At 37.3% G+C, this 27,569-nt stretch overlaps 2 protein-coding genes and 3 long non-coding RNA genes across 27 annotated transcripts in view; 3 read left to right on the top strand and 2 right to left on the bottom strand.

Moving 5' to 3' along the window:
* The window catches only part of LOC126754486 (microtubule-actin cross-linking factor 1), a 147,588-nt gene extending 140,931 nt beyond the window's left edge, over positions 1-6,657 (top strand). For 12 of the 23 annotated variants that reach the window (XM_050466479.1, XM_050466478.1, XM_050466477.1 and 9 more), the window contains 5 exons: positions 161-339; positions 441-714; positions 2,653-2,815; positions 3,891-3,947; positions 5,131-6,657. In XM_050466479.1, the coding sequence (XP_050322436.1) occupies positions 161-339; positions 441-714; positions 2,653-2,815; positions 3,891-3,947; positions 5,131-5,275 (818 nt within the window). In that variant the 3' untranslated portion in view covers positions 5,276-6,657. The remainder of the gene's footprint in view (positions 1-160; positions 340-440; positions 715-2,652; positions 2,816-3,890; positions 3,948-5,130) is intronic. The other 11 variants (XM_050466491.1, XM_050466471.1, XM_050466493.1 and 8 more) reach the window with 3 other exon arrangements.
* Positions 6,658-14,494: 7,837 nt separating this feature from the next.
* LOC126754717 (uncharacterized) lies at positions 14,495-14,991 on the top strand. Its single transcript, XR_007666399.1, has 3 exons — positions 14,495-14,574; positions 14,634-14,850; positions 14,907-14,991. It is a non-coding gene; the product is annotated as an uncharacterized LOC126754717 (long non-coding RNA).
* A 1,957-nt stretch (positions 14,992-16,948) lies between these two features.
* Positions 16,949-18,411, bottom strand: LOC126754646 (uncharacterized). Its single transcript, XM_050466769.1, has 3 exons — positions 17,940-18,411; positions 17,753-17,883; positions 16,949-17,683 (listed from the first exon to the last, which is right to left on the bottom strand). The coding sequence occupies exons 1-3, from the start codon at positions 18,023-18,025 to the stop codon at positions 17,463-17,465; spliced, it is 438 nt and encodes a 145-aa protein (XP_050322726.1). The 5' UTR covers positions 18,026-18,411; the 3' UTR covers positions 16,949-17,462.
* A 106-nt stretch (positions 18,412-18,517) lies between these two features.
* LOC126754670 (uncharacterized) lies at positions 18,518-20,008 on the top strand. The gene is made up of 2 exons (XR_007666323.1): positions 18,518-18,976; positions 19,031-20,008. It is a non-coding gene; the product is annotated as an uncharacterized LOC126754670 (long non-coding RNA).
* Positions 20,009-20,056: 48 nt separating this feature from the next.
* On the bottom strand, positions 20,057-21,198 carry LOC126754669 (uncharacterized). Its single transcript, XR_007666322.1, has 2 exons — positions 20,750-21,198; positions 20,057-20,690 (listed from the first exon to the last, which is right to left on the bottom strand). It is a non-coding gene; the product is annotated as an uncharacterized LOC126754669 (long non-coding RNA).
* Positions 21,199-27,569: the final 6,371 nt, after the last annotated feature.

The following is a 27,569-nucleotide window of genomic DNA, read 5'->3' as shown; positions in this document are numbered from 1 at the left end:
ACAACTGAAATTATTGTTTGAAATAAAATAAACCATATCTTTATGGAAAAATTACATGTAAATGTCAAAGTTTCTTAAATGATCATGTCCCGTTAACGCCTCATATAATTAGTTTACGCTAGTAAAATATTGACAAAGTATAATTTACTAAAATCTCTAGCCGACGAGCATTTGGCAGAATTAATGCCAATATTCGAACGAATACGTACTCAAGAGCAAGTTCCATGTGCCTTTCCCATTCATATGGGATCAGGTGGTACCGTATTTGTACGTTGTAATAATAGTCGAACTTTACCATTAAACCCACATGTACTACACTGTCACCCCACTACACACTGGGTAAGTTACAAAATTTAATTAACAACACCTATTTAATTTCGAATGCAAATGTCCATCCTAATTACATATATATTCTTATATATATTAATTATTTATTAAAGGTGCGCGAGCGGTCAGTACGGTCGATACCAATGTCACGTCCATCCCGATCATCACAATCTGCATCTACACCGGACTCTCTGAGCGACAATGAATTTGGTCAATCTGGAACATCTGGTCGGTACACACCCCGAAAAGTCACATATACAAGTACTCGTGGTGTTGTAACTCCATCGGGATCTCGATCAGGGTCAAAACCTAATTCTCGTCCTTTAAGCCGACAAGGGTCGAAACCACCTTCCAGACATGGATCCAATATGTCATTGGATAGCACAGGTATGCGAAAGAATAAGTAAAAAAATAAGTATTTTTATTCTACTCTAGAAGCATGAATTGCAGGTAATTTTTAGAGTACCGTAAAAAAGGCAATTAATATTTTTTATGGTGTTTTTATTGATATCTTAAGAATACAGCAAAAAAATTTTACAACAAAATATTAAAAATTAAAATAATTATAGTGGTCTGAAAAAAAAATCAAAAGAAATTCTTAATCAGTAAGGATGCTGTTATAGTCCCTATTTCAGGGAACACGAAAATTTTTTTTTTTGAAAAAAGGCGACTGCCTGAAAATAAAAATCATTTTTTACGCTTTTTTTTTGAAATTCCTGAATTTTTTTTAAATATTAAAAACAAAAATTTTGACACGATGCTGGTAGCCAGCGTAGCCGCTTTTTTTTAATTCGCTGAACTATGTCGTCGTATATCTTATACAGCTCATCGTTTCATCGATAGGAGATATTTCGTCAGCGCCCTCGTTCACTGCCAGACCCATTAGCTTTGCTTCCAGCCTGGAGAAAACAGAACTAACGGCGCGGGTATTGAGCAGCAGATGTACACTCTTATAAAAGATTGTACCTGCTCGATTAAGTTCTACAACTCGAATTATTTTCGCCAAGAGTAGATTGAAGAAGTCGCACGAAAAGGAGTCGCCTTGTGTGAAACCTCATTTTGGAGTTTACATAGCAGTATTAGTTTTGCGGGGATACCAAATTCAGACATAGCGGCATTAAGGCAGTTTATTTTCGTGCTGTCAAAAGCAGCTTTAAAATCGACGAAGAGGTGGGATGTGTCGATCCTCTTTTTAACGGGTCTTTTCCAAGATTTAGCTCATGATGAATATCTCTTCCGTTGTTGATTTTCCACGCCACGCTAATAAGGTCCAATCAGTTTGTTGACGGTGGGCTTTAATCTTTCACACAATATGCTTGATAGAATCTTATATGCGATGTTGAGTCACTAGATCACCTCTACGGGTTCTACAAGAGTATGCTGGGGTCTTGAAACCTTCTGTTAGTCGCCTCATCTTTTCGTCGGCCCCTGTCGGCAAGCTTGTCAAGCTCTTCATACTCACGCATTTCGGCCTCTCTTTTTTTGTCTGCAAATGCGTCTCGCTTCGTTCTTCAACTCTCGGTATCTATCCCATCCCGCACGTGTTTTGGTCGATTGTAGTGATGCGAGGTAGTCAGTCTGTTTTCTCTCCGCTGCGACACGGCACTCCTTATGTACCAGCTGTTCTTTTTTCAGAAACCAATGGTTTTGTTTGCAGCTGTACGTAAGGAGCTTGTAATGTCGCCCCACAGCCGAGTTGCTGATGAGTGCTCTCAGAGAGCAGGAGCGCAAGTCTAGTATAAAATCGTTCGGCTGTCTGTTGTGATTGCAGCTTCTCGTCGTCGAACCTTCCTTGTGTTTGTTGGTGTGCGTTTTTTGCTGTACAAAGGCGAGTGCGAATCTTGGCTGCAATAAGATAGTTGCCCGAGTCAATGTAAGGACCTCGGAGCGTACGCATGTCTGAAACACTGGAGACGTGCCTTCCTTCTATCACAAAATGATGGTTCTAGTTGGTAGCTTTCCGATGAGCTTGATGAATTTTCTTATGCTGGAATCTAATACTACAGATAACAATATTAAGATCCCCGGCCGATCAGCCTCAACCTATTTGGGAATGTGTCATTGTTAAGGCTGAATTTACCGACCTTTGTGCCTAAGATACCTTCCTTTCTCACCCTGGCGATAAAGTGCGCAAGCACGATTTTGACTTCATGGCGGGTGCAGCTCTCATAGATGCGCTTCAAAAGCTCATAGAATTCATCTTTTGTCACATCGTCCTAAATAGCTAATGTGATTCTGTAACTTTCTAAGATATAGTCATGGTTTAATTTTTTTATTCACAAGAACAAGCTTGGAAACTGATGAACTGATTTATTGTTTATTTAGACGAAACTCCACCATCACGCATTCCACAGCGAAAATCATTAACAATAGGAAGTGGGACCACTACGCGACCAATCCGCCTATCGGTAACATCAGCAACCGTATCTGATGTAGGTACATCTGCAAGAAAAACCGTATCGGGATCGGCAAGTCCGGCACAATCAAGGTATACAAAATACTATATATACTACATAAGTTGTTGCATGTTTAAATATTGATACTCTACATGCATAACCTTTTTTAATGCAAATACCCTTATAAAAACTAGAAACAAAATATTTTAATACCTTTTGAGATCATGGTACTATCTTTTCCAAACATCTTTCATGCAATAAAATATACAAATATACATAAATATGAGAAATATATAGAACTATAAGAGACATACATCAGTAGCAAAACAAAACGTTTGGTGAGCTTTGTACAATATCACATTAACCAAAACTTTTTTAATTTTATTAGCATAATTTTTTGTATGCTTTATTTTGAATTCAATTTTCATCTTCTTATTATCTTTTCATCTTAATATGCGTGAATTAGACATGACTGAAATTACTATCTGTATTTGATAATCGACAAATTTTTACTTATTTATTTTTATTTGCCTCTAATCGATAAGGCCTAGTGGACAATCGCGTTTGATTGTCGACAATTTAGCAATTATGGTGGTCAAATAAAACACGCCTATTAAAATAATATATACGCCAGTAAATAAGAAAAAGCACAAATCGCGGTGATCCAAATATTTTTAATGTAATTTTAACCATTACATCAAAATTCTACACCGCCAATATAACATAATATTAAAGTTACATTTAAATATACAAAATCAATTTAATAACAAAAAAACAAATGCTTTAAAAATGTGCATCCTTACGATATATTGAATCGAAATCATAGATTTGAGTCGCATCACAATATTATTTAAAATTTTTTTCTTGAATGTATAGGTATTTAAACACGGGAAAATATTCATTCATTTTAGACTTTAGAAAAAAATTAAACTTTTTCCAGCTTTTCCGACATAAATAAATGAATTAATTATGAAGAAAATCCAAAAATACTCATTAAATATTATCTAATTATCCTTAGTTTGAGTTCTGTAATTGTGAATAGAATATACATTAATTTCATCTCTAATATCTTTTAACTATGTATTTTATTTATATATTGCATATGAAACTAACAAATCTACACTTAACCCAATTCCCAATGGTATACTTGGATAATTATTTGTGCAGCAATGGTGGTATGAGTAGAGCATCCAGCATTCCACGATTAAGCAGCTATTGTTCTAGGTAACTGAAAATATTTTATTAACCGTTTGTATTATTATTAACAAATCAAAAAGTATCTAAAATTCATTTTAAATTTTAACCTTTTCTAATACAATACTATTATCTTAGAATTGGGTACGCATTTTATATACATATTTTTATATTTAATTATGCGTTTTATGATATTCATTTTTATCATTAACTAGTACATTTTTTAAAAAATATGGTCTTGCTTTTAAATTTCTAAAATGAGAAATTGTTGTTTTTGATAATTTTAAATTTTTAATTTAAACTAGTCTTACGTGGCTTTACCAGCATCTTTATGTATGTATATTTTTAATTTGGAATAAAAATACTATTTTGCTTAGTTACAAAATTTTAGTTAATACTAGCTTTTCCCGCTTTTGGGCTCGCATTGAATTCCTTGAATAAATATCGAAAATTATTAACAATACCAAATAACTGCATAGTATGTAAACGAATATAATGAATATCTTCGTGGTTTACCCAAATTTTGTTTGATTTAACGCTTTTGAAGCATTTTTGTTTTATTTGATTTTGAAATTTGTCGACAAAAAATCATATCTTCCGAAATAAATATTTTCAATTTCGAAATTTATTTTAATTTTTTATTTTCGTTGAATGTATCTGCAAAATCGACGGTGCTTTTGCAAATAAACGAATAACTGTGTAAATTTTCACGTCTTTGCGTGCTGTTCTGCGAGTGCATAACGAAATAGCGTTTAATTTTTATGTATGAAGTTAACGATATAACTAACAAAATTCAAAAAACCCATTTTGAACACAATACAAAAATTTCCAATAGCCAAGTAATCTAAGTTCAAAAAACTTGCTGATATGCTCATGAAAAGTGTGTATTAAAAACATCATCAGTTAATGATCTATACAAAAACAAACTATGTTTTCGGTAGTAAAAAGCAGTTACACCACTCATTCTTTGATAATTTTTGCTGTTTGTACTTAAACGGAAAATGCGAAATAAATAACTTAATTTAGAATTTATGAAGCTATTATATATTGTTTTTCATCATATTTCCTGTAATAATACATTCGGAGATAAATGAAGGAGTGGTCTTCTGAAAAAAGAGGATAGTTTTGTTTTTATTCCGAGTTTACATTAGATATTTAATAATTTCATAATACATTACTGCCAAATATTAATTATATTTATTACACTTTTTAGAAAAAATGCTAGCGGGAACACAACTCCTTCTGGTGCACGAACACCTCGCAAAGGCTCCGCTGATCCAACAATAAGTTCGACAATGCGGTCTCAAATACAACGAGGAACCACACCGGCCAGTAAAAGGGAACCGTTTCGCCTTTAAAATTATTTAAAACAGTTATGCGAGATCAAAGCAGTTATTGGATGCCTCTTTTCATGTTTATCTATTCAATTAACATTAAAGATAAAAGTGAACGCTTAAAAGACAACGAAAACTTTATAATAGTATCTTATCAAACTAATAGTGTTATCGATTACTTTACTAATTTATTTTTCTTGTTTTTCGAAAGTTATTATATTTTGGAACATTTAAGGAGTAAGTCGAATATTTAAAGTTCCGAAAATGTTAAATACACCTAAATGAAATGATATTTATTATCCAATAAATAATAAAAGTCATAAAACTAAGTTCCAAATATTCTTAAGTGTAAAAAAATTATTTACCGAATTATGTACATTTAATACATAACTAATACTTTAATAATAATTTTATTAACAGATTTGTATTTTAATTTGTTTAATTAAAAACTCTATTGGCACAACTTTTTACATATCACATATCTTATTACGGGAGGTTTCAGATAAAAGTCGCTTTAATGCCGAACTGTTGCTTGCTCACCAAAAGAAATAATTCAAGGGGAAATTGTGTGTATATCAGCAAGGGTAATAGCCTTGACAGACGGCAGCGTTAACTAACTACGCACTTAATCAGATCCAAATTTGTGATGACAGACAGCAGCTATACGAGTTTGAAACTCTCGTAAACAGCTGTCATTTTTATAATATTTTCAACGAAAATGGATAGAAGATAAACATTGCGGTTGTTTGCCGCCCAATTGTTCCAAAACCACTTTTTATTACAAAAACATATCAACACGTTATTTTTGAAACTGCATCATAACATAACATCATAACACAAAACTTCTTGTTCTATTATTGAAAACTTGAAAAACAGCTGTCAGTGCTGCTTGTTTTTCATTCACAATATATTACAATTGGTCATTTTTAACAATGTTGGATTAATTGAGAGTTAGCAACTGAGTTAACTTCACTAACTCCTGAATTTATCCGGATTAACGCTGCCGTCTGCCAAGCCTATAATAGCTTGACAATATTTCGAAGCGAATACTATGTTCGTCGTCGTGCTTGTGTGCGTAGTATTTTACGCAACTAGAGTAATTCTTCTCTGTGTTTGTAGTATGAATTTGAAATATTTCACAATTAATTTTTGGACATTAACTAGTAAAAAAAATTGGCTGAGTGTGACTGCACAATTGTAAAATAAAATTCGGGTGTAACCGAATATTTTATACTTTCACAAATTTGCGAGGATCGAAAACGGGAAAACATTTTGAGGTGTTGTCAAATTATTATTTTAGAAAGTATTATAAATATATTCAATATTCATTTCTCCACTTTGATATCTTATTAACATACAATTATATATGATATATTAATAAAGAAATCCATTATTTTTGTATTAAATTAAATGTTTTATTTAACATACTTATTTAGCATACTTACATTTATACGAATTAAGGAAAATATGGACAGTTTTTTTGAAAAACATTTTTAACATTTTGAAGGTAGTTTCATAATGCCACTCTATAAGAAATCCTCAAATTTGTTGGCAAAAAGCTGCGACAGTTCATTTTCCTAAGTTTCTTTTGGGACGAACTTTTCACTAGCAAAATCATTCTTCATGACAGAAACTGGTTGTAATCACTTAATGCCAAATTCAAACTATAAGGTGTTGGAGGATGAGTCATGTGTAGAAGTTTACGCAAGTGAGGAAAGTTCTCTGTTCGCCATTCACTTGAGAGTGGCCAGAAACGATTCTTTTACATATGGCTCAAGCAGCTCACGACTTCCGGTCTTTGACCAAATATCCTCTGGGTAGCTAGAAAACATCCGTTTGAAGGCGAAACATCCCCTACACAGCGGTGGGTTTGGGACCCGCCACGTTAAAACCGCCCCCAAAGAACAGTCAAAAACAGCCTCGGATGAGAGACACCCCTTTTGATGACGACCATGGCAAACGAAATAAAGGTTACGATTTGAGAGCATGCACCTGGAATGTCGGGTCGCTTAATTCCCAATTCAACCCAGCTGATTGATGTCCTTGTGAAAATAAAGATTGACATCACGGCCGTCCAAGAAATGCGATGGACGGGACAAGGACTGAGGCGAGTAGGTCCTTGTGGCATTTACTACAGTGGCCATATAAAGGAGCCCAAGTTCGATGTGAGATTCGTGGTGGGAGAGAGACTCCGTCGCCGAGTATTGTCATTCACTCTAGTGGATGAACGTCTTGCCACAATCCGCATCAAAGCGAGGTTCTTCAACATATCGCTGATTTGCATCCACGCCCCGACGGAAGAGAAGGACGATGTGACCAAAAATGCCTTTTATGAGCGCTTGGAGCGCACCTATGAGAGAGGTGCATTGTTGGATGTACTCTGTGAAGTGCCAGAAATGCGGTTTGCCTCATCCTCATATTTTGATTTGGTTGGTGAATAAAATAGAACACCGGATGAAGTTGATGATGTAATTTTGGCAAAAATTCCCAATGCAACGACAGATGCAGAATTGTTTGATGTTGTTGTCAAAAACATGATCCATGGCCCGTGTGGAGAATTTAATGTTCATTCGCCATGCATGGTTGATGGGAAGTGTACGAAATGATATCCAAGAGCTTTGGTTTCAAACACTGTTACTGGGAATGACAGTTATCCTTTAAATCGTCGCCGATCAACTGAAAAAAATGGTAGGAATCAGGATATTGAAGTAGACAATCGTTGGTTCGTGCCATATTTTCCGTTGTTATCAAGCCCACATAAGTTGAATTCTATCGGGTGATTTTTTAAGAGCTTGATAACTTTTTAAAAAAAAAAAACGCATAAAATTTGCAAAATCTCATCGGTTCTTTATTTGAAACGTTAGATTGGTTCATGACATTTACTTTTTGAAGATAATTTCATTTAAATGTTGACCGCGGCTGCGTCTTAGGTGGTCCATTCGGAAAGTCCAATTTTGGGCAACTTTTTCGAGCATTTCGGCCGGAATAGCCCGAATTTCTTCGGAAATGTTGTCTTCCAAAGCTGGAATAGTTGCTGGCTTATTTCTGTAGACTTTAGACTTGACGTAGCCCCACAAAAAATAGTCTAAAGGCGTTAAATCGCATGATCTTGGTGGCCAACTTACGGGTCCATTTCTTGAGATGAATTGTTCTCCGAAGTTTTCCCTCAAAATGGCCATAGAATCGCGAGCTGTGTGGCATGTAGCGCCATCTTGTTGAAACCACATGTCAACCAAGTTCAGTTCTTCCATTTTTGGCAACAAAAAGTTTGTTAGCACCAAGATCTTTGCGTAAAATCTTCCATGTGGTCGAATAACACAAACCCAATTGCTGCGAACGGCGACGAATCGACATTTCACGGTCTTCAGCCACACTCTCAGAAACAGACGCAATATTCTCTTCTGTACGCACTGTACGCATTCGTGTGGTTGGTTTAATGTCCAATAAAGTAAACTGAGTGCGAAACTTGGTCACAATCGCATTAATTGTTTGCTCACTTGGTCGATTATGTAGACCATAAATCGGACGTAAAGCGCGAAACACATTTCGAACCGAACACTGATTTTGGTAATAAAATTCAATGATTTGCAAGCGTTGCTCGTTAGTAAGTCTATTCATGATGAAATGTCAAAGCATACTGAGCATCTTTCTCTTTGACACCATGTCTGAAATCCCACGTGATCTGTCAAATACTAATGCATGAAAATCCTAACCTCAAAAAAATCACCCGATATAAGGTATACATTTTTGTAAATATGTCAACAAAGGGAGCGATATGGCCGTACTTACGAGTTGCAGATCAAAACAGAAACTATGAAATTAACCAGTATCAAATGAGACGGTATGTGAGCAGTAATGAAGCTATTTGGCATTTTTTCAAATACACAAAAGGCATCCAACTGTTGTTCACTTGGCTGTTCATTTCGAGAAAAGTAGGAAATGCAGCGCAAGGAGCGGCATCACCAATTCTTATTACTTTGACTGCTTTCTTTAAATTGTGTGGAGGTGATGATTTTGCAAAAACGCTTTTGTATGCACAAATATCAGCATATTTTACATGAAACGTCGATAGAAGAATTTCAACGACGTAAGCAAGGAAACCGAGCCAAGGGTTTTACAAATTTGTATTCATCAGATGCGTTGGGACGAATTAACACTGTTCTTCCGAGCAATGCAGAATGTTTCTATTTGGGTTTGTTACTGATCAATGTTCGTGGCCTAACATTATTCCAACAATTGAAAACCGTTAATGGACAATTGTGTGCAACATATCGTGAGGCATGTCAACGTTTGAATTTGTTAGGGGATGATATGCACTGGATCCTACGAATCCAATGGAGTTGTGGACAACTTATCGAGAACATACGGCAGAAGGCATTTTACATCGAGTTCGTCGCATCAATTCCGATCATTTAATGGATTTGGAACGAGACATTGGTAATGATTGAAAATGTATGTTTATCTATATCAAACAAAACATTAGCGCTATTGGGCTCGACATCGCCTATTCGACCCATGCATGATCTTTTATGTCAGAAATTACAACGTGAACAACACTATGATAGCAATAAATTTAATTCTTATGTTCAGTTAAATGTTTCGAAATTGAATGTTCAGCAGAAAGTATTGTAAGAGTCTATTATGCAAGCTATTTACAGTGGGGACGGTGGATTTCTTTTTTTGGATTTGCCAGGAGCCATCGGAATAACTTTTTTGATATTTTGGCGGTTAGATTTAATTTAAATTTATTTTGCAATTTTTGACAATATCGAAAACCCACATACGTCAATATTGCATAATAAATATTCAAGAAATATTGCCATTCGAGATCGCGATTAATATACAAATATTGAACGTGTAGCCAGCGTCATAGAATTTGATGATTGCTTACCTTTCACGGGTCTTTTCCAAGATGGTCTTCAGACGGGTAATTGCTATTCGTACTTCTTCTTGGTCGGGCAATGGAACGTCTGCTCCATCGTCATCGATTGGGGAATCGGGTTCGGGTTCCTGGCGTTGTGCGTTCACTGCCATTCAGCAGGCTGGAGAAGTGTTCCCTCCATAATTTAAGTATGCTTTGGGCATCGGAGACTAGATCACCTTTGGGGGTTCTACAAGAGTATGCTCCTGTCTTGAAACCTTCTGTAAGCCGCCGCATTTTTTCGTAGAATTTTCGAGCATTACCCCTGTCGGCCAGCTTATCAAGCTCTTCGTACTCACGCATTTCGGCCTCATTCTTTTTATGTCCGATAATGCGTCTCGCTTCCCTCTTCAACTCTCGATATCTGTCCCATCCCGCACGTGTAGTGGTCGATCGTAACGTTGCGAGGTAGGCAGCTTGTTTTCTCTCCGCTGCGACACGGCACTCCGCGTCATAGGGGAAGGTGGGGAATGTTGGACCACGTTTTGATTTCGGTTAAAAAGTCACATAAAAGTTATTTTTTGTGAAAATTCCAAAGCATGGATTTGTAGTGCGAGTCGTAACCTTCCTTTTGATAACATTGGTTTGATAAAATTCTACAAAAATTTAAAAGTTATAGCCATTGGCGCAAAAAACCTGATTTTGCGATTTTGAAAAAAGGTGGGGAATGTCGGGCTGTAAATCGATTAAAACATGATTATTGCCGATGAAAAACGTTTATTTATCAATGGAAATGAAAGAGAGATTCATAAATAATAAGAAAAATAGGAATTGGCGAAAAAAATTATTCCGACTCGCAGTGGATGCAGGTGTAAGTGTTCGGGTTCGGTCCTGCACATTTCAAGTGAACCCCTTGATCACAAACGATGCAATGGGCCGTGTTTTGACGATTCTCGTGCTTCGGCATCTTTTTCTTGCAAATCGTGCAAAAATCGAAGTTCTCTTCGATGTCGGTTTCGGTCGGAGACGGGCTTCTCTTCCGTGGCGTCTTCGATTTGCCACGGCCTTTTTGCTTCTTGGCTGCTGGTTCATCGGCTGCCTTCGTCAATTTTTGCCGCTTTTTTTCGGCCTTGTCACGCAGATCTGCGACAACCTCAGGCGATGTCAAAATCGTTGACTCCATTGTCTTGCGGCCACGTTTTGATTTCGGCGCAGGTGTGCCCAATTTCAACGGGCCAACCGATTTCAATGCATCACGGAGCTGTGGAGCCGAAACAAGAGACAACGACGATGATGCAGCACCACTTGTTGAAGCTGGGGCACTTGTCGATGCCTCCGACGTTGACACCTCCTCATTCGCAGCAGTCACAATGGCATCACCAGAGGCAAGAACTCGACGTTGATTGTCGGCGTCTTTCTCTTCGTCACCGAACAAATTTTTACCACTCAGTTCCGAAGCGACAAAGTCAACTTCAGTGAAAATTTGCGGGTTGAACGGGTAGATGCCAGTTGTTCGGAAGCCGGATTTGATGGTTTTCGGCGTTAACATAACATCGAGGCACTGATCGACAAGGAGCGGCACATGATGCAGATCGAAAGTGACACCAATGTTGGACTTTTTCCATGCATCATGCTTCACGGTCATCATGCCTTTAAGTGGTGCAAATACCGCAACATCTAGCGGCTGCATTTTGTGCGTGCATTTCGGCGGAAAAGACAGCAACGTGATGCCATGATCCAACGCCAAATTTATCGCCTCGATCGATAAATGTGAACCGTGGTTGTCCAGCAGCAACATGGTTGGCGAATCGGCATTAGCACCGGTGTGCTTGATGAAATGACGCATGAATTGAGGGAATACGTCAGAGTTCATGTAACCAGAACCGTTCGCAACACTGCACTGCACTCGCATGAGCCGTAAAAATCTCTTTCATGTTGACTCGGGGAAAGAGGAAGAATAGCGGTATAGACTGGCCACTAGCGCTGACGGCCAAAGCCAAAGACACATTGGTGCCTTTTTCGGCAGATGTTGATGAGCCGACCTGCTTTTGTCCTTTGCGCGCGATGGTTTTGACAGGTCTGGTTGGCACGGTCGGGCACCCGGTTTCATCCATGTTCCATATTCGGTGAGGTTCAAACGGCGTCTTACCGAGAACGGATGAAAGGTTGGCAAAGAATGCATCGACATTCTCTTTGTTGAATCGCTTCGCACGGCTCTGGCTTACTTGCTCTGGTGTTCGCAGTGACAAATTTTTGTGGCGTTTCATGAACGCCAACTGCCAATCCTTACTCGCCTGTTGATTGTCGTTCCATGGATCCGGATACGACGCGCCAACTTTCCGAGCAAATTACGAAGCTCCATCAAACTAATTCCATAGTTGATGTCGCTGGCCTGGAGAATGTAGCTTATCAGCGTCTTCTCTTGTTCGATGTTGAAGATCTGAAATAAAAAAAAATTATTTATTATTCGATGAAAGAAAAAGAAAGAAACCAGCAGAACTCACTGTTTTTGTGGCCATCGTCGTGCTTTCAGCCAGCAAATTCTTCATTACATCGGCATTGGCAGTAGTAACGTCGATGCTCGCACCATCAAATGCTGCAATATAACGCATCAGGTTGGTCCTCGGAATTTTGTGTGCCGTCGCAGATTGTCGAACGCTGTTCTGATGTATTTTCACCGACTTGATCGCCTCCAAAATGTTGTCGAAATCAACAATTTTCTCTTGTTTGGGATAGTACCGCGGCATAATGACTAAAAAAAATTTTTCGGAGCACGAAACTATCAGGAAATGTTGAAAAACTATTGTGTTGTTGAAATTCTGCACGAAAAATCACTTATACACGTCAAATATATGACTAATATTATAAACATATTTACCTGGATGAATTTATTGGAAAATGTGAAAAAAATCAACTGTACACAGAGTTGAAAAAAAGTAGTCGAATTTCTTTTTGTTGTCACAGAGAGGTTATAACACGTGTTCACAGCTCGAGTGCTATATAGAAACTGAGCTTAGTATGAGACGAGCCGATGACAGTTGGTTGCAGCTGTCAACCTATGCTAGGGAAAAAAATATCTCGCTGGCCCCGGATTCCCCCATGGCCCAACATTCCCCTACCAGCTGTTTTTTGCACTTTTCGAAAACCAATGGTTTTGGTTGCATCTGTACGTAAGGAGTTTGAAATGCCGTCCCACAGTTCCCTTATACCGAGTTGTTGACGACAGCTCTCAAAGAGCAGGAGTGCAAGCCGAGTAGAAAATCGTTCGGCTGTCTGTTGTGATTGCAGTTTCTCGTCGTTGAACCTTCCTTGTTTTTGTTGGCGTGCGTTTTTTGCTGCACAGAGGCGGGTGCGAATCTTGGCTGCAACAAGATAGTGGTCCGAGTCGATGTTAGGACCTCGGAGCGCACGCACATCTAAAACACTATCCGGGGACAGCCAGGTAGCTTGATGTATCTTCTTATGCTGGAATCTAGTACTACAGATAACCACATTTCGGGCCCCGGCGAAGTAGATCAGCCTCAACCCATTTGGGGATGTTTCCTCGTGGAGGCTGAATTTACCGACTGTAGTGCCAAGCACGATTTTGACATCGTGGCGGGGGCAGCTCTAATAAGTGCGCTCCAAGCACTCATAAAAGGCAACTTTGGTCACATCGTCCTTCTCTTCCGTCGGGGCGTGGGCGCAGATCAGCGATATTTTGAAGAACCTCGCTTTGATGCGGATTGTGCATCAAAGTGAGGTCCTTCAACATATCGCTCCTTCTCTTCCGTCACATCGTTCATCTCTTCCGCCGGGGCATGGGCGCAGATCAGCGATATGTTGTAGAACCTCGCTTTGATGCACAATCCACATCGAGACGTTTAAAGTTTGAAAGTGAACTTTCTGAATATGTGATGGTTCATTTTGAGAAATGAAAATTGGTTGGTGAAATGTTAGTCTGAATGAAAAAACGAAAATTCCTATGTTAAATATATGGGAACCTAAAAAAGAACAAATAGCGACCCCTTAGAGTTAAGCTACAGCGGCTGGCTTGAGGGAGGATTTTTTGTTTGTCAATCACTAACATTTGAGGGGGTAAAATTCAAAATTTTTTTTGAAGCACCCTAGTGCATATGTGATATATAAAAAAATGTTTAGAGGTCAGCATATCTTGATTTCTTTGACTTGTTTTGGCCCAATTTATCGATAATTACGAGAATATCAAAGAATTTTTTAATATTCAAGGGTGATGTGGAATCTGATACTTATCGGAATCAGAATTGAAACCGATAAAAAAAAAGTAGTAGGTGTCATGAATTCAGATATTATACTATGTTCGGACCGACATTGAAAACATTTTGAAAAAACATTTGTATGTTGTGGAATGTAAGTTGTTCCGACCGACAATTTGTGTTTTCGATGAGTTTTCACTGACAACTCAAAAATTGATTTGTTTGTTTACATTTGAGCAACAAGAATGGTATGTTTTGAAATCCTTAATATTTGCTTATAATTATTACTAAAGATCGTATTTTTTAGAATTCTGAGAAAAAGATATTAATTGCGAAAGCATTGTCTTTGAGAAGCCAAATAAATACCCTGCTTAACGACAATTCTTCAAGAGAAATATTAGAAAAGTCTTACTACTGAGCATCATGCCTTGGCAAAAAAGATAGCCGAGTTAAAGAAATAACATTTAATCGTATTAGATTTAATAAAGGACCTTGGGATGCCGATTAATTCATGTTGGACAAAAGTGTGTATATGTTCCTACTGATGCAAAAGTTTTCAATTATATATTATTAATTCCAGCAATCAGTTTTGGGAACACGATTGCCAACGAAATGGATGTGCTTTTTTTAAAGAGAACTTTCGTATGGACCGAAGTTCCTTTGATAAATTATGTGACATCCTACGCCCGCTACAAAAAAAGGATACGAATTACCGAAAAGCTATTCCTATCGAGAAAAGAGTGGCTATAACATTATTTGCTTTAAAGTGCCCATACACGAGCACACAAGTGCGTTCGATCGGTATGTGTGCGCTTGCGGTTTATCGTGTATGGTCTTGTTCGCGTACCGATCCATGTTCGCGAAAATGTTTGATTTTTTACGATCGGTGCGCGAACATGTTTATCGTGTATGGCGTTGTCGGCGCACAAAATCTCATTTCTCTCGTGTCGCCGAACAGTGAAGATCGCGGACAGTGCCAAGTGTTAAGGGGAGAGCCTGCTTTCGAGGCTTCAAAAAATCGATTTTTTGAGGATTTTTTTGGGAGGGAAAGAAATAATTGATTCAAGCGAAATTTCTAGGCTTTATAGTTATATATTTGAGCATCTCTTACAAATTTTTTGGATACGAAATCTTTGATATTCTGCTTTTGGGAAGCAATTACCCGATGCATCTCGCATGTACATTTTTCAGACGGCGGGCAGGATGCAGGTCGCAATTTCTATCGGAAACAAAAATTCAAAGAGATTCATATTTTTTATTAACTTATCTTCTAGTTAAACTAAGAAAATTCAAAAAAAAGTGTAAAATTTAAAATTTTATTAACAATTGAATAAATAGTGGCTTTTGATCAAAAGAATTTTACTTTATGCTGTTTAAAAATATGTTAAAACTTGACTTTTCTTAATATTTTTTTTTTAGTTTAAATATAAGAAAATTTTATGACAACTTTGCCCTTATTCCATACGACGTTTAGTTTTTTTTTTATCCTGCCCACCAATTAAGAATAATCGTAAAAATGACAAACCGAGAAATCACGCTTCATAGTTTTCGCTTTTTGCCTAAGCGCTCATACATATACATAGTGTAAGAAAAATAAAAGTTGGAATGACTTATTAACGAAATACAATGAAATAGATAAAAATGCTACATTAGAAATAAATTCCAAGAAATGTTCCGCTTGCCTGTCGCACATGTTAACTCTGTGAAGAACGAACGCAAAATGGATTTGTGTGTCGTGTATGGGCAAACGAATTCATACCGATCGAACGCACTTGTGTGGTCGAGTATGGGCACTATTAGGGTCATCTGCAGAGTATAGGAGTAACGCCAACATGTTCGGTGTAGGAAAATCTACGGTTTGCGAAATTTTACTGGAATTTGCACCGAAATCTGGAGATTATTGCATCCATCCTGTTTTAAAATGTTGCCTCTAAACAGAGAAAATATAACAGAATTGGTGACTGGTTTCGAGGTAATTGGATTCCCACAATGTTTAGGAGCAATTGGTAAATATTGGTTATAAAATCTTAAATTTGCGCTAATGGTCTAATAATTGTTTACAGACGGATGCCACATTGAGATTCACCTATCATCTGACGAAGCTGTGGACTATTATAATTATAAAGGATGGTATTCCCCCTTTTTATTGGCATTGGTTGATGCTAAGTAAAGTCTAAAAACTCAATATACATAAGTAATGTTTGCAATGTATTTTCAGACACCGTTTTACTTACATAAAGTAGTCCCGTTCGATGTAATGACTCTCAAATTTATGAGACGTCATGACTTAAGAAATAAATAGATAATTGTCCTTTACTAAGCGAAATGTCTCAAGACATTTCAGGCGTAAATGTGCCAGTATTTATTATTGGGGATTCGGCTTTTCGTTTTACCAAACAAATGATGAAACCGTATCCATTTAGCGTAAATCAAAATCATCGTGAGAAGGTATTCAACTACACTCTTTCGAAAACACGTAGAGTGGTCGAAAATGCTTTTGGACACCTCAAGTCTCGCTTTCGACGCGGCGGAAAAGGAATTGACAACTCTTTACGGAGTGCGAACTCAATAATAAAAGCATGTTGCGTCCTTCACAATTTTTTAAATGATAACAACGGCACGCTAAACGCTAAATGGTTACGCGCTTTGGAAGAGTTGGAGACTAGACGCCAAAATCCGTGTGATGTTTCATATGCATCTGACGACCCAATTAATGGAGAAACGATTCGGACAGCACTTTGTACATATTTTGGTAAGTACATGTGTATATTGCATCACAATGTCTACATTTTACACAATTACCTATATGTAGATTAAATCAAAGATAAAGTTGTAAACACAAAACAAAATTCAATTTTATTTTCCATATAAAAATAATTTTAATTATAACTAAATAGGCTGAACTAATTCTTGTCAACGTTAAACATTTTCAAAAAAGAAAATACATTAATTTATTTTTTTATTTATTTAGAAACTCAAGCAATCGTTTATCTGTTTCTTTAGAGTCTTTCAGATATTCTTCCATCAGTTGGTTTTTTTTATTGTCGTTTTCAACCAATTTTTCTGTCATGTCTATAATTTTTTGCTGGTTTCATTGAATTCCTGATTTGCTTTCTCGAGCTGTTTTTCAATTCTTTCACATTTTTTTAATATCAGGCTCTGAAAATGATTCCTTTTTTTTTCCAGAATCACTCGGCTCGGGAGACGATATTGTTAATGAAGAACTATCGGTTGGCGACATCGGCATCGCTGAGGGCGAAGGTAGGGAAACCAGTGGTGGCAATGGAGATGCAGCAACAAATGTATAAGGCGCAGCCGTTTCCACCGAAATTTGAAGTGGTTCGGAGTCAGTAAAACCTTTTTAAAAATGTATAGATGTATGTAAATATAAATATTATACTGAATTACAAAACAAATGTTTCTTACTTTGAAAGCTTTCCTCCACTAAGCTCTCGGCGTTGTAGCTGACGTACGGCAACAGTACGGCTCTCATTTTTTCATACAGTGGCCACTGCGAGGGAGAACCGTCAGTTGACCCGACTGATGTCTTCTCCTTCCTGTAAAACATTATATTTATTTAATAACTCTATTTTCCTTAATTTTATTTAATTACCTATATATCTGTGAAAGATTGTGCATTTTTGATTTGATTTCACTCGCCGTGAAATACACACCTTGTTGTTGCAACTTCATTGTCATTTCATCCACTATGTGGTTATTTTTCCTTGGCCCGCGAAGAGCACTAATTTTATTTTGCCGCGATTCAATCAGTAGGGCTTCTGCCCTATGACTCCACAAATTTCTTTTTTTTGTATTTTTGTTTTTCCATTTTTTAATATTATAATAATATATTCAACTGACAACTGATTTGTATATGCAATGTAAACAAATATCAAGTGACAATTTAGGGCCGGCAAAATATGTCTTCCAAAAAAATTGATTAAACTAGAGGAGGCACCGATTATAATGAGTGGAATGTAAGTTTTAAAATAGTTTTCAGCGAAACTGTGTTTTCGTTTGACAGATTTTACATAGACGAAAACACAAGTTTTCGTGCGAAAACCAGTTTTTCCCACGAAAACATGTTTTCGTTGTTGGTCCGAACATAGTATTATTGGTTTAATGTTCGAAACAGAATATGTATCGGTTTTCGGTGTCACGGAAACCAATTTTGAAAAGTAAGTTAAGAAATCAAGTTATGTAGTGCTATAACATATCGCCATACCCATAACCATTGTCATAACCGTAACGATATTTACTATTATCGATTATTGGTGCCATAACCATAATCAGCTGATCTTTCATTCGGAATTTTTGTTTTCATTTCAAAAGTGCCAAACAAACTAAATGAAATGAGCAGTGATGAAGAAATTGATAAATTATTCCTTAATATTATAGCATTATATGCTAAAAAAAGCAATTCAAGCGAACTAGGCGATGTCGTGTCCATTCTATTAATGTTAATAGGTTCCAAAACGGATACCATCAAAAAACGTTCCTGAAAATGAAAGATATGGATGAACAAGCATTGTTTGCCCATAGAAGAATGAATAGGAAGTTGTATGATACTTTTTTAAAGTTAATGGCACCTTAAATGTGTAAATTCAAGGAACAAATCCATGCCGAAGAGCGTTTGTCCCTCACACTTCTGTAAGTTTATGTGATTATTACTACATTTGTTATATTTATTAAGGTGATTGTTAGGTACTTAGCATACGGAATTCCTTTCAAAAAATTAGCATGGAGCTACAAAATCGGAAAGACCACTTTGAGAAACATAGTGCTGGAGACATGTGAGGCTATTTGGGAAATCCAATTTATCTGAGTGAACCCACGCAACAACAGTATAAAGAGATCACGACCGAATTTGCGCAAATGTGGAACTTGCCAAACTGTGTAGGTGCGAATGACGGAAAACATATTGCGATAAAATGCTCTCCAAATTCAGGATCCATGTATTATAATTATAAAAAGCTTTTCAGTATTGTACTGTTGGCAGAATGTGATGCTAAATACACTTTTACAGCCATTAGCGTAGGAGCTTACGGAAGCCAGAGTGATGTAGGTATTTTTCATGCAACGAGATTTGGCGAAGATCTGTTAGAAAATCGTTTGTCACTACCACCTGATACTCCACTTCCGTTATCTTCCCACCCGTTTCCGCATTACTTTGTTGGAGACTGTGCCTTTGCTTTAAAAAATAATCTTATGAAACCGTATCCAGGTGTAAATACAACAAGAGCTCAACGAATTTTTAATTATAGACTATCACGGGCAAGACGCGTTATTGAAAATGCGTTTGGGATTTTGGCAGCGAGGTGAAGAGTGTTAAGAACAACAATAGAGTTTCATCCTGAAAATGCTGAAAAAATCGTACTAGTATGTTTAGTGCTTCATAATTTCATAATGCTCCACGATATGAATCGATGGTACTGATCAGAGCATTACACTGACGGAGATGGAAGAAATGCTGAATGGAGAAACGAATTAAGATCTTGTGGGGGACCATTGCGGTCAGCACAAACTTTTAGACGCAGGGGTCGAAACAGTGCGTATAACCACAGAGAACACCTCACCAATTATTTTATGAACAATGGTGCAGTATCTTTTCAAAACCATATAGAGTAAAACACTTATAAATATACATATTAAATTCAATAAAAAAAATGTTGAAAATGTAAATTTACATGAATTTCATTCATATTGATTAACAATAACAACAACGAAAAATTAATTAAATAAACACAAATAATTATTATATAGAACGTTATATGGATTATATCCTTTGTACTTCAGGTTCAAAAATTCAACCGTTCTCATTAAAAGAACAAAAAGTAATATGTAATAAAAGTTTAAAAAACTCTCATAATCGAGGGACTAGTTCATATACACAAAGCTTTCTTCTTCTTCATCAATTTGCGCTTGCATTACAATGTCAGTACATTGACGCATCACCAATGCTTGCCTTGATTTTTTCATTTTTGAAATCGAAGAGCATATCATTCGCCCAAAACCGCTTATCTCCGCATCAAACTCTTCTCGACGCGCTCTACGTTCACATACCTCCTGGAAAGTTTTCACTGTTCCGAGGATGGCAGTGTCCACCTCGTCAAGCTGTCTGCCTCTTCGCTTTCGTGGCCGCGATGTTGATAACGTATTTGCTTTTGGCTGACTAGACGGAATTGACTGATCGGACGGAATTGCTGTTGTTTGATCGGACAGAATTGATTGGTCGGACGGAATTAACTTCCCAGAGGAAATTGGAGGTGACGGCGAGAGATCTTGTGATATAGATTCGGACGAAATGTTTATAAAGTCATAGTTCTCGTTGCTGCGTTTTAATATTGGCGCACTTTGTCGCATTCTGTTAATATTAATGTTCTCATTATTTACATGGATATGGTAATAATGTATTTTACTTACGGACGAGGAATAATGTGACTTCTTAAAAATTGCAAACTTTCAAATAGCGCCAACCGTCCAAACATATTGTATATTAAATATTATATTATTTATATTGAACTCACCACCAACTTCCAAATTATTGGTGACTTCCTTCCAAGAGCGCCTTTTTTTCTCTTGATTTTTGAAATCGGCATGACTCTTGTCATAGGCATGACGAATTCCGCACACATTCTATTAATTTAATATCATCCATTTTGATTAATAGATTATTATTTGATTGCTGTTTAAAAATCGCATTACATAAAACAATCCGAGCTTTATAAATACAAAATTATGAGGCGAACAAAACAAAATGCAAACGAAATTTCAAATGAAAAGTCAAAAAATCAACAAACAGCTTTTTATGGTTACAGCGAAAATCAAAATTCAATTGATATCTATGGTTATGGGCATGTTGTTATGGTAACGCACCTCTAATTGGAAACATTGTTCCCCGTAAATTTGGTTCAATCAGCTGTTTTCTATGGATATGGTTATGCACCTCTAATTCTACCATAAGGGGGGATCTTGCTTTAAACTCTTAGAGAGTTCTAGAGTTTATAGTTATATATTTAATCATCATCCGAACATTTTTGGATATTGATATTCTGCCTTTGGGAAGCAATTGCCCAATGCATCTCGCATGTACATTTGGCAGTCGGCTGGCAGTATGCAGATTGGAATTTCTATCGGAAACAAAAAATTCAAAGACATTCATCTTTGTTATTAACTTATGTTCTAGTTGAACTAAGAAAATTTCAAAAAAAGTGTATAATTCCAAAAAAATTTAAAATTAAAAAAAGTGTTTTTTGGACAAAAAAGGTTTTACTTTACGTTGTTTAAACATATGTTCAAACTTAACTTTTCTTAGTGTTTTTTTAGTTTAAATAGAAGATAATTTAATGCCAAAGATAATAAACTTGGCCCCAATTCCATATGACGTTTCGTTTTTTTCTATCCTGCTCGCCAATTAAGAAATATCGTAAAAATGAAAAACCGAGAAATGGCGCGTCAATGTTTTCGCTTTCTATTTCCCCTCTAGCTTCGACAATATTTCGAATTCCCATTTATAACTTTGAGGACATATTCTTAGATAATTTTTAAAAAGATTTGGGAAAAAAATCGATTTTTCCGAAGCTTCTAAAGCTGGCTCCCCTCTTAAAGAAGACTTACAAAACGTAATTTAACACCCAAATGCGTCTTTATTCATTCGATAAATGTTATCTCTTAAAATCTTCCTTTAAATCGGAACTCATTAAAAACTTTAATAGGACTTCTTCCAAATGTATTCACTCGCAAGTTTTGTCACATTAGTAAACAGCTGATTCCAAGCTGAAAATCCAAACAGATTCCGTGACGCCAATGAAAATCAGAATTGGTTTGCAATTCTGACAGCTGAGCAATTCTCTCTTTGATCCCACAACACCCCTGATAACCTCTCAAGTGAAAATTTTTCCTATATTTCATTTTTTTTAATTATAATTTAATGAATAAATGAACTATTTAAAAATACATACTGAAGGATATCTGCAGATTCATCTTATTCGCAATATAATTTTGAAAATTTATTTCTTGCGCATAGACCGACAAGCAAAATAAGCAAATGCTTACACAGGTGATACTAATGTACATATATTATTTCTTTGACACATTTGTATATACATATGTACAAACATTCATAAGGAAAGTGCCGCACGTATCTTCCCGCATCTCCGTTGTCTCGGACAACCAATGGACGAAACTTACGGTTTGTCAAAGAATCAATGATTAAGCACTGATGCGACGACAAAGCATCACAACATTGCGATGTTGGTAGAAAATCCGAGCTGTGCCAAAAGAAACTAACAAACGATCGCCGATTGCCGCCGCTTCCCTTTCCGCTCGAACAGCTTCGCCTACAATAAAGCGTAAATATTTGTAAAATATTTTAAATCGACAAGAACTAGGTTGTCAATTTTTTCACTCTTTTCTGTGTTTTGTGAGTTTGCGGAGTTGCCAGTTTTCCTTCTAGAGAAACATCAGAAAGTTGTTCAATTTATGATTTTTAGCTTTTGCCGTCGTCACGAAAAGACGCTTATAGGCAAAGGCATGATCGGGGAGATTTTACGCGTCTGTTTTTATGAATGAATCGAAATCGCTTGTTGAATGTGCGCTTGCGTTTATGAATGAAATGCTGTTGTAATATTTTTTACATTAGGGCTTCGGCAATTTGGCTGCCATATTGACCTGTGATGCTTATGCTATTTGCGACAATTGTTGGTTTTGTAGAACAATGTTTAAATTTTTTGTCTGTTACATATTAACGCATTAGTATGTATGTATACTTGTGCATTATTTGTTCGGCAACGTATACAAATGTACATGTATGTATGCATGTATGTCTATTTGAATCAATCAGTGATGAGTTATAATTTGAATTTCTAAATGCGCAGATGTGTGCATGTGCAAAAACATGAGTATGTATATAAAAATAATTTAGTTGAAGTTCTATTTGTATATTGTGATAAATTTAATTTCTATTAGTATGAAATATAAATACATAAATATTTATGAGGAAAATATATTGTTTAAAAACCAAACTAAAATATTATTTCGCTGATTTTTAGGAATGCATGTAAGGTGATATTTAATGGGGATTGCGTTTCTTGGGCCGACCAGCGATCGGAGTATCGAATTTTAAGCCCACGGATCGATTCGGTACAGGGCAACATCGGTTGAATCAGGACCGTTACGGGAACACTGCTCCTGCCGTCGACCAATAGAGTAACCTGTCCTAGTCACTTGGCTGGGGTTGTGGGCTGTACCATCGTGATATCACTTTAATCGACCATTTGCACGCACCCAAATTCTCATCATGTTTGGGCATGATGAAAGGTTAAAAAAAAAAAAACAGGCACGACGGACTGGTCAGTGAGGTTGAGCAGCTGACGCGGAAGACCCCGCCAAAAAAGAAAGCCAGCCAAGAGGAAGTTCAAAAAAGGAACTTGGAGAGGATGTTTCTCAGATCCGGAAGGCGGTAAAAGGCGAAATACTATTAGAAATGAAGAAGGCCCAGACGAAGAACACGGGAGCATATGAAAGGGAGATATGCAAGGTTCAGAAAGTGTTTCAGGTGCCTGGAATACGGCCATCTGGCGAGGGCATGTACGAGTAAGGATGATCAAAGCAAATGTTGTGCTAAGTGTGGTGGAAAGAGGCATTTCGCAAAGGAATTTGATAAAAGCCCGTCGTATGCAGCATGCAAAAGCAGCAGGTAAAAGGAGACCGGTCACCGGATCAGAAGTTGGAAGTGTCCTCTATATTAAGCGGCGTGTAAAAAGATAAAATGAGAGTTGTACAAATTAACCTAAATCAATATGAAGCTGCTCAAGAGCTGCTGACGCTGGCACATGGATCTCCGCCAAAGAAAACAAAGCTGCCATAAGGTACTGTGCGAGCAACGCCTTCCAAGATAAGCCGCTCCTGGGCAGATCTTACTATACGCGAGTGAAAATTGGTCGCATTTATTTCTACAGCTGCTATATTCCCCCTAGTGTGTTGCAAGGATATTACGAAAGAATTCTCGATGAACTAGTCCGATGGAAAGCCTGTTAAGCTGCTATGTGTAGGAAAAGACACAAAATAACCCAAAGGCCCGCATAGTGCCAACGAAGTCAAGAGACGCCACACCATACAAGACTGCGAGAAAGTTTCAAAAATAAACGTAAGGATCTCAAGAAGGCTATCCTCAAGTTTTAAAGAACTATGTGAAAAGGTGGACTCTCGTCACCAACCTGTCTGACCCTCCTAGAAAAGGTAGTGAAAACGCTTTTCCCAACGTAAGAACCCCAATCGAGTAGAACGATACCAACCGTGATGGAATCTCCAATTGTCGACGAGAAAGAGGTAATGGAAGTGGCGGAAAGATTATCAACGCAAAGGCACCAGGACTTGATGGCATCCCGCACAAGGCACTGAAAATTACCATCAACCATAGCAAGAGGATTTTGACCGAACTCTACACACGATGTCTAAATGAAGGAGTTTTTCCGAAAATTTGGAAGAAACAGCGCTGGTTCTTCTTCAAAAGCCAAACAAACCGGCGGGTGAGCCGAGTGCGTATCGCCCACTCTGTATGATCACCTAGAAAAAAGAGTGAGGGTCATCTGAAAACCAATTTGGATTTAGAAGACATCGCTCCACCTTAGACGCAAAAGGAAAAATGACGGGCATTGTGGCCAAGGCCATAGAGGGCACCAGATAGATGCATGAAGATAAAAAAATACTGCGCAGTTGTTACACTTGACGTGAAAAACGCTTTTAACTCGACATACTGCTGCTGTACAATACCGTACAGGTCCAAAAACCTGCGTGGTGACAGGTGGAGTACCATAGGACTCCGTACTAGGTCCATTACTATGCAATGTGCTGTACGACGGGATGTCATGATTACCGCTGCCAAAAGAAGCACAGATAATTGGCTATGCGGATGACATTGCCGTAACTCTCCCAGATACAGAACATATGCAATGAGACCGTGTTGAAAATTAAAGACTGGCTTACGAGTACTAAGCTGCAGTTTGAAGGTGAAAAACAGAGGCAGTGCTCATCACGAGCAGAAAAAGGCTAGAAACGCCCACCTTGAACATTGATGGATTTAACATTGTAACGCAAAATGCATTGAGGTACCTTGGCGTTATGATCGATACGAGGCTCAATTTCAAGGCGCACATTGAAAAGGCCTGTGGTAAGGCGGCTACAGTGACTGCGGTCATTTCGAGAATCATGGCAAACATTGGTGGCCCAACACAAAATAGGAGAGCTCTGCTGGCTAAAGTTAGCCAATCAATGCTTATGTACGCAGCTCCGTTATGGGGAACAGCCCTGCGTCAAAAAACCTGTGTCAATATGGCAAAGGCTGTGTCCAGGTTACGCGCACTTAGAGTTGCCTGTGCGTTTAGGACGGTGTCGCACAAGGCGAGTGCTTTCATATCTGGTCTTATGCCACCGGATATAATGGCCTCTAAGTTAAGTAGTGTTTACTGTAAAACAAATGCCATGAATAGGCGCCTAACGGCTGACGATCGAAAAAAGGAGAGGAAGACAAGTCTCGATTAGTGGCAAAAGCAATGGGATGCGGCAGAAAAAGGAAGATGGACATATAGAATAATTAAGAATGTACCTGCCTGGATTGACTGACAACACGGAGTGACAGATTTCTACTTAACACAGTTCTTATCGGGCCATTGCTGTTTCAGGGAATACCTGCAAAAAAAAAAAACGCAGAGCACATATTTTTCTACTGCTCGAAGTATGCAGTGGAGAGAAACATCATAGAAAAGTTAACAAATGAAATCGATCACAGCTGGTGTGGGCTAAAATGAAAGAGTGGGCTGCAATAGTGCTCCAAGAACTCACAATGAAAGAAAGGCAGCGGAGAAGCATAAGACCACATGAATAACCCTAGTGGTAGGTCGTGAAGAGGCAGTTATTGCCCAGCTTGGCACTGTGAAGTAGTGCTTAACAGCGATCTCGCAGATCCGAATACAAGGTACAGCAGCCGGAGTTAAGAATTTAGTACGTAAGCATACTGTCCAGCATGGTTATTTTTTACTGTCTGGGCGTGGTCCCAAAAGAGGTGTACTCTAGAGGACAATATGAATCGTGCATGCTACCAGTTTCCTGGCAGTATCTTTACAAAAAACAAAAAAAAAAAACATTTGTGTTAAAAAATAGAATTTCTCCAATTTTTTTACTTCTACCATATTTGTCGTTTAGTGGACGATCCCCTGTAAGTAAACATTCCCTTTATACAAACTTCTGCTAAATAGCAGCGAATATGGTGAACTCCCCGGTTGAAGTTTTTCGGCTCTGTTAGCAGTTCAATCGAGCATCATACAAAATTCAATTTTCATCTTTTCAATGTTTTTATATTCTCTGGATGATCTCTGTTCAGTATATTCAAAATGGCAAACAAGAGATATTTTTAGTTTTGTGACCTGCTAACTATCAGATCACAAATTTGGGACAATATTTTTTTACTAAAGACTCGAAACGTGTTGCGAATAGTAACTAGTCACAAATTAAGGCTTTCCGAGCGATTCGGTACTGTGATACAGTCACCAGTCTCTAAAATTGAGATTTTAAATTGTAGATAATTTTTTTGACTTGATACGATTTTCCAATTCTGTAAGTAGCAGCCTATATTTTTTGTGTAGATACGAAAAAAGACCTGTCAAACCACCAAAATCACTGTTCATTGTTAGAAATGGGTGGAAAGATGTACCGCCGTATACTTGGCGAATAAATTGATCATTTCCATAAATTAATGTATGGAACAATCGGGAATTAATTTGGGAAATTTCGGGAATGCCTTTTTATAATTTAGGAACGAACGGTTAATTAAGAATCATTAAAAACATATTCAACCGTATACTTGGGGAATTTCTGAGGGAATGGCGAATCATTAAAAACATGGCTATGTTCGTAAATGCATCATGACGCGCATCATGACGATTGCATAACAAACAGAACGTTCAGAAATGCCAATATTGCAGCACTGCAATAATCAAGCGTTCAAAAAGACAACACTTCTATTAGTTGTCGCTCATAATTTCTATCAAAAAATTGTCTACTGCATTTAACTACGATGTCTGACGAAAAGTGCAAAACTGTTTTATTTTAATTTTTGTATTGAAATTTAGTTAAATTATGTTAATAATAATTGTATAAATCATTATTTTTTAAATTTTTAGTGAAAATCTCAGTAATGCGGAGACACAGTTATTGCTAAGAGTACGGTTGAATATGGAGGACGAAT

Source organism: Bactrocera neohumeralis, chromosome 4 (genome assembly GCF_024586455.1).
Source record: "Bactrocera neohumeralis isolate Rockhampton chromosome 4, APGP_CSIRO_Bneo_wtdbg2-racon-allhic-juicebox.fasta_v2, whole genome shotgun sequence".
Lineage (NCBI taxonomy): Eukaryota > Metazoa > Arthropoda > Insecta > Diptera > Tephritidae > Bactrocera > Bactrocera neohumeralis.
The sequence above is the reverse complement of the archived record's forward strand: the minus strand, read 5'-3'. Positions and strand labels throughout refer to the sequence as shown.

Coding starts and splice junctions, on each gene's coding strand:
- LOC126754646 (XM_050466769.1), bottom strand. CDS start 18,025: ATGACAATGAAGTTGCAACAACAAGGTGTGTATTTCACGGCGAGTGAA. Junction 17,884..17,939: donor AATCTTTCACAGATATATAG/GTAATTAAATAA, acceptor AATGTTTTACAG/GAAGGAGAAGACATCAGTCG. Junction 17,684..17,752: donor AGTGGAGGAAAGCTTTCAAA/GTAAGAAACATT, acceptor ATTTTTAAAAAG/GTTTTACTGACTCCGAACCA.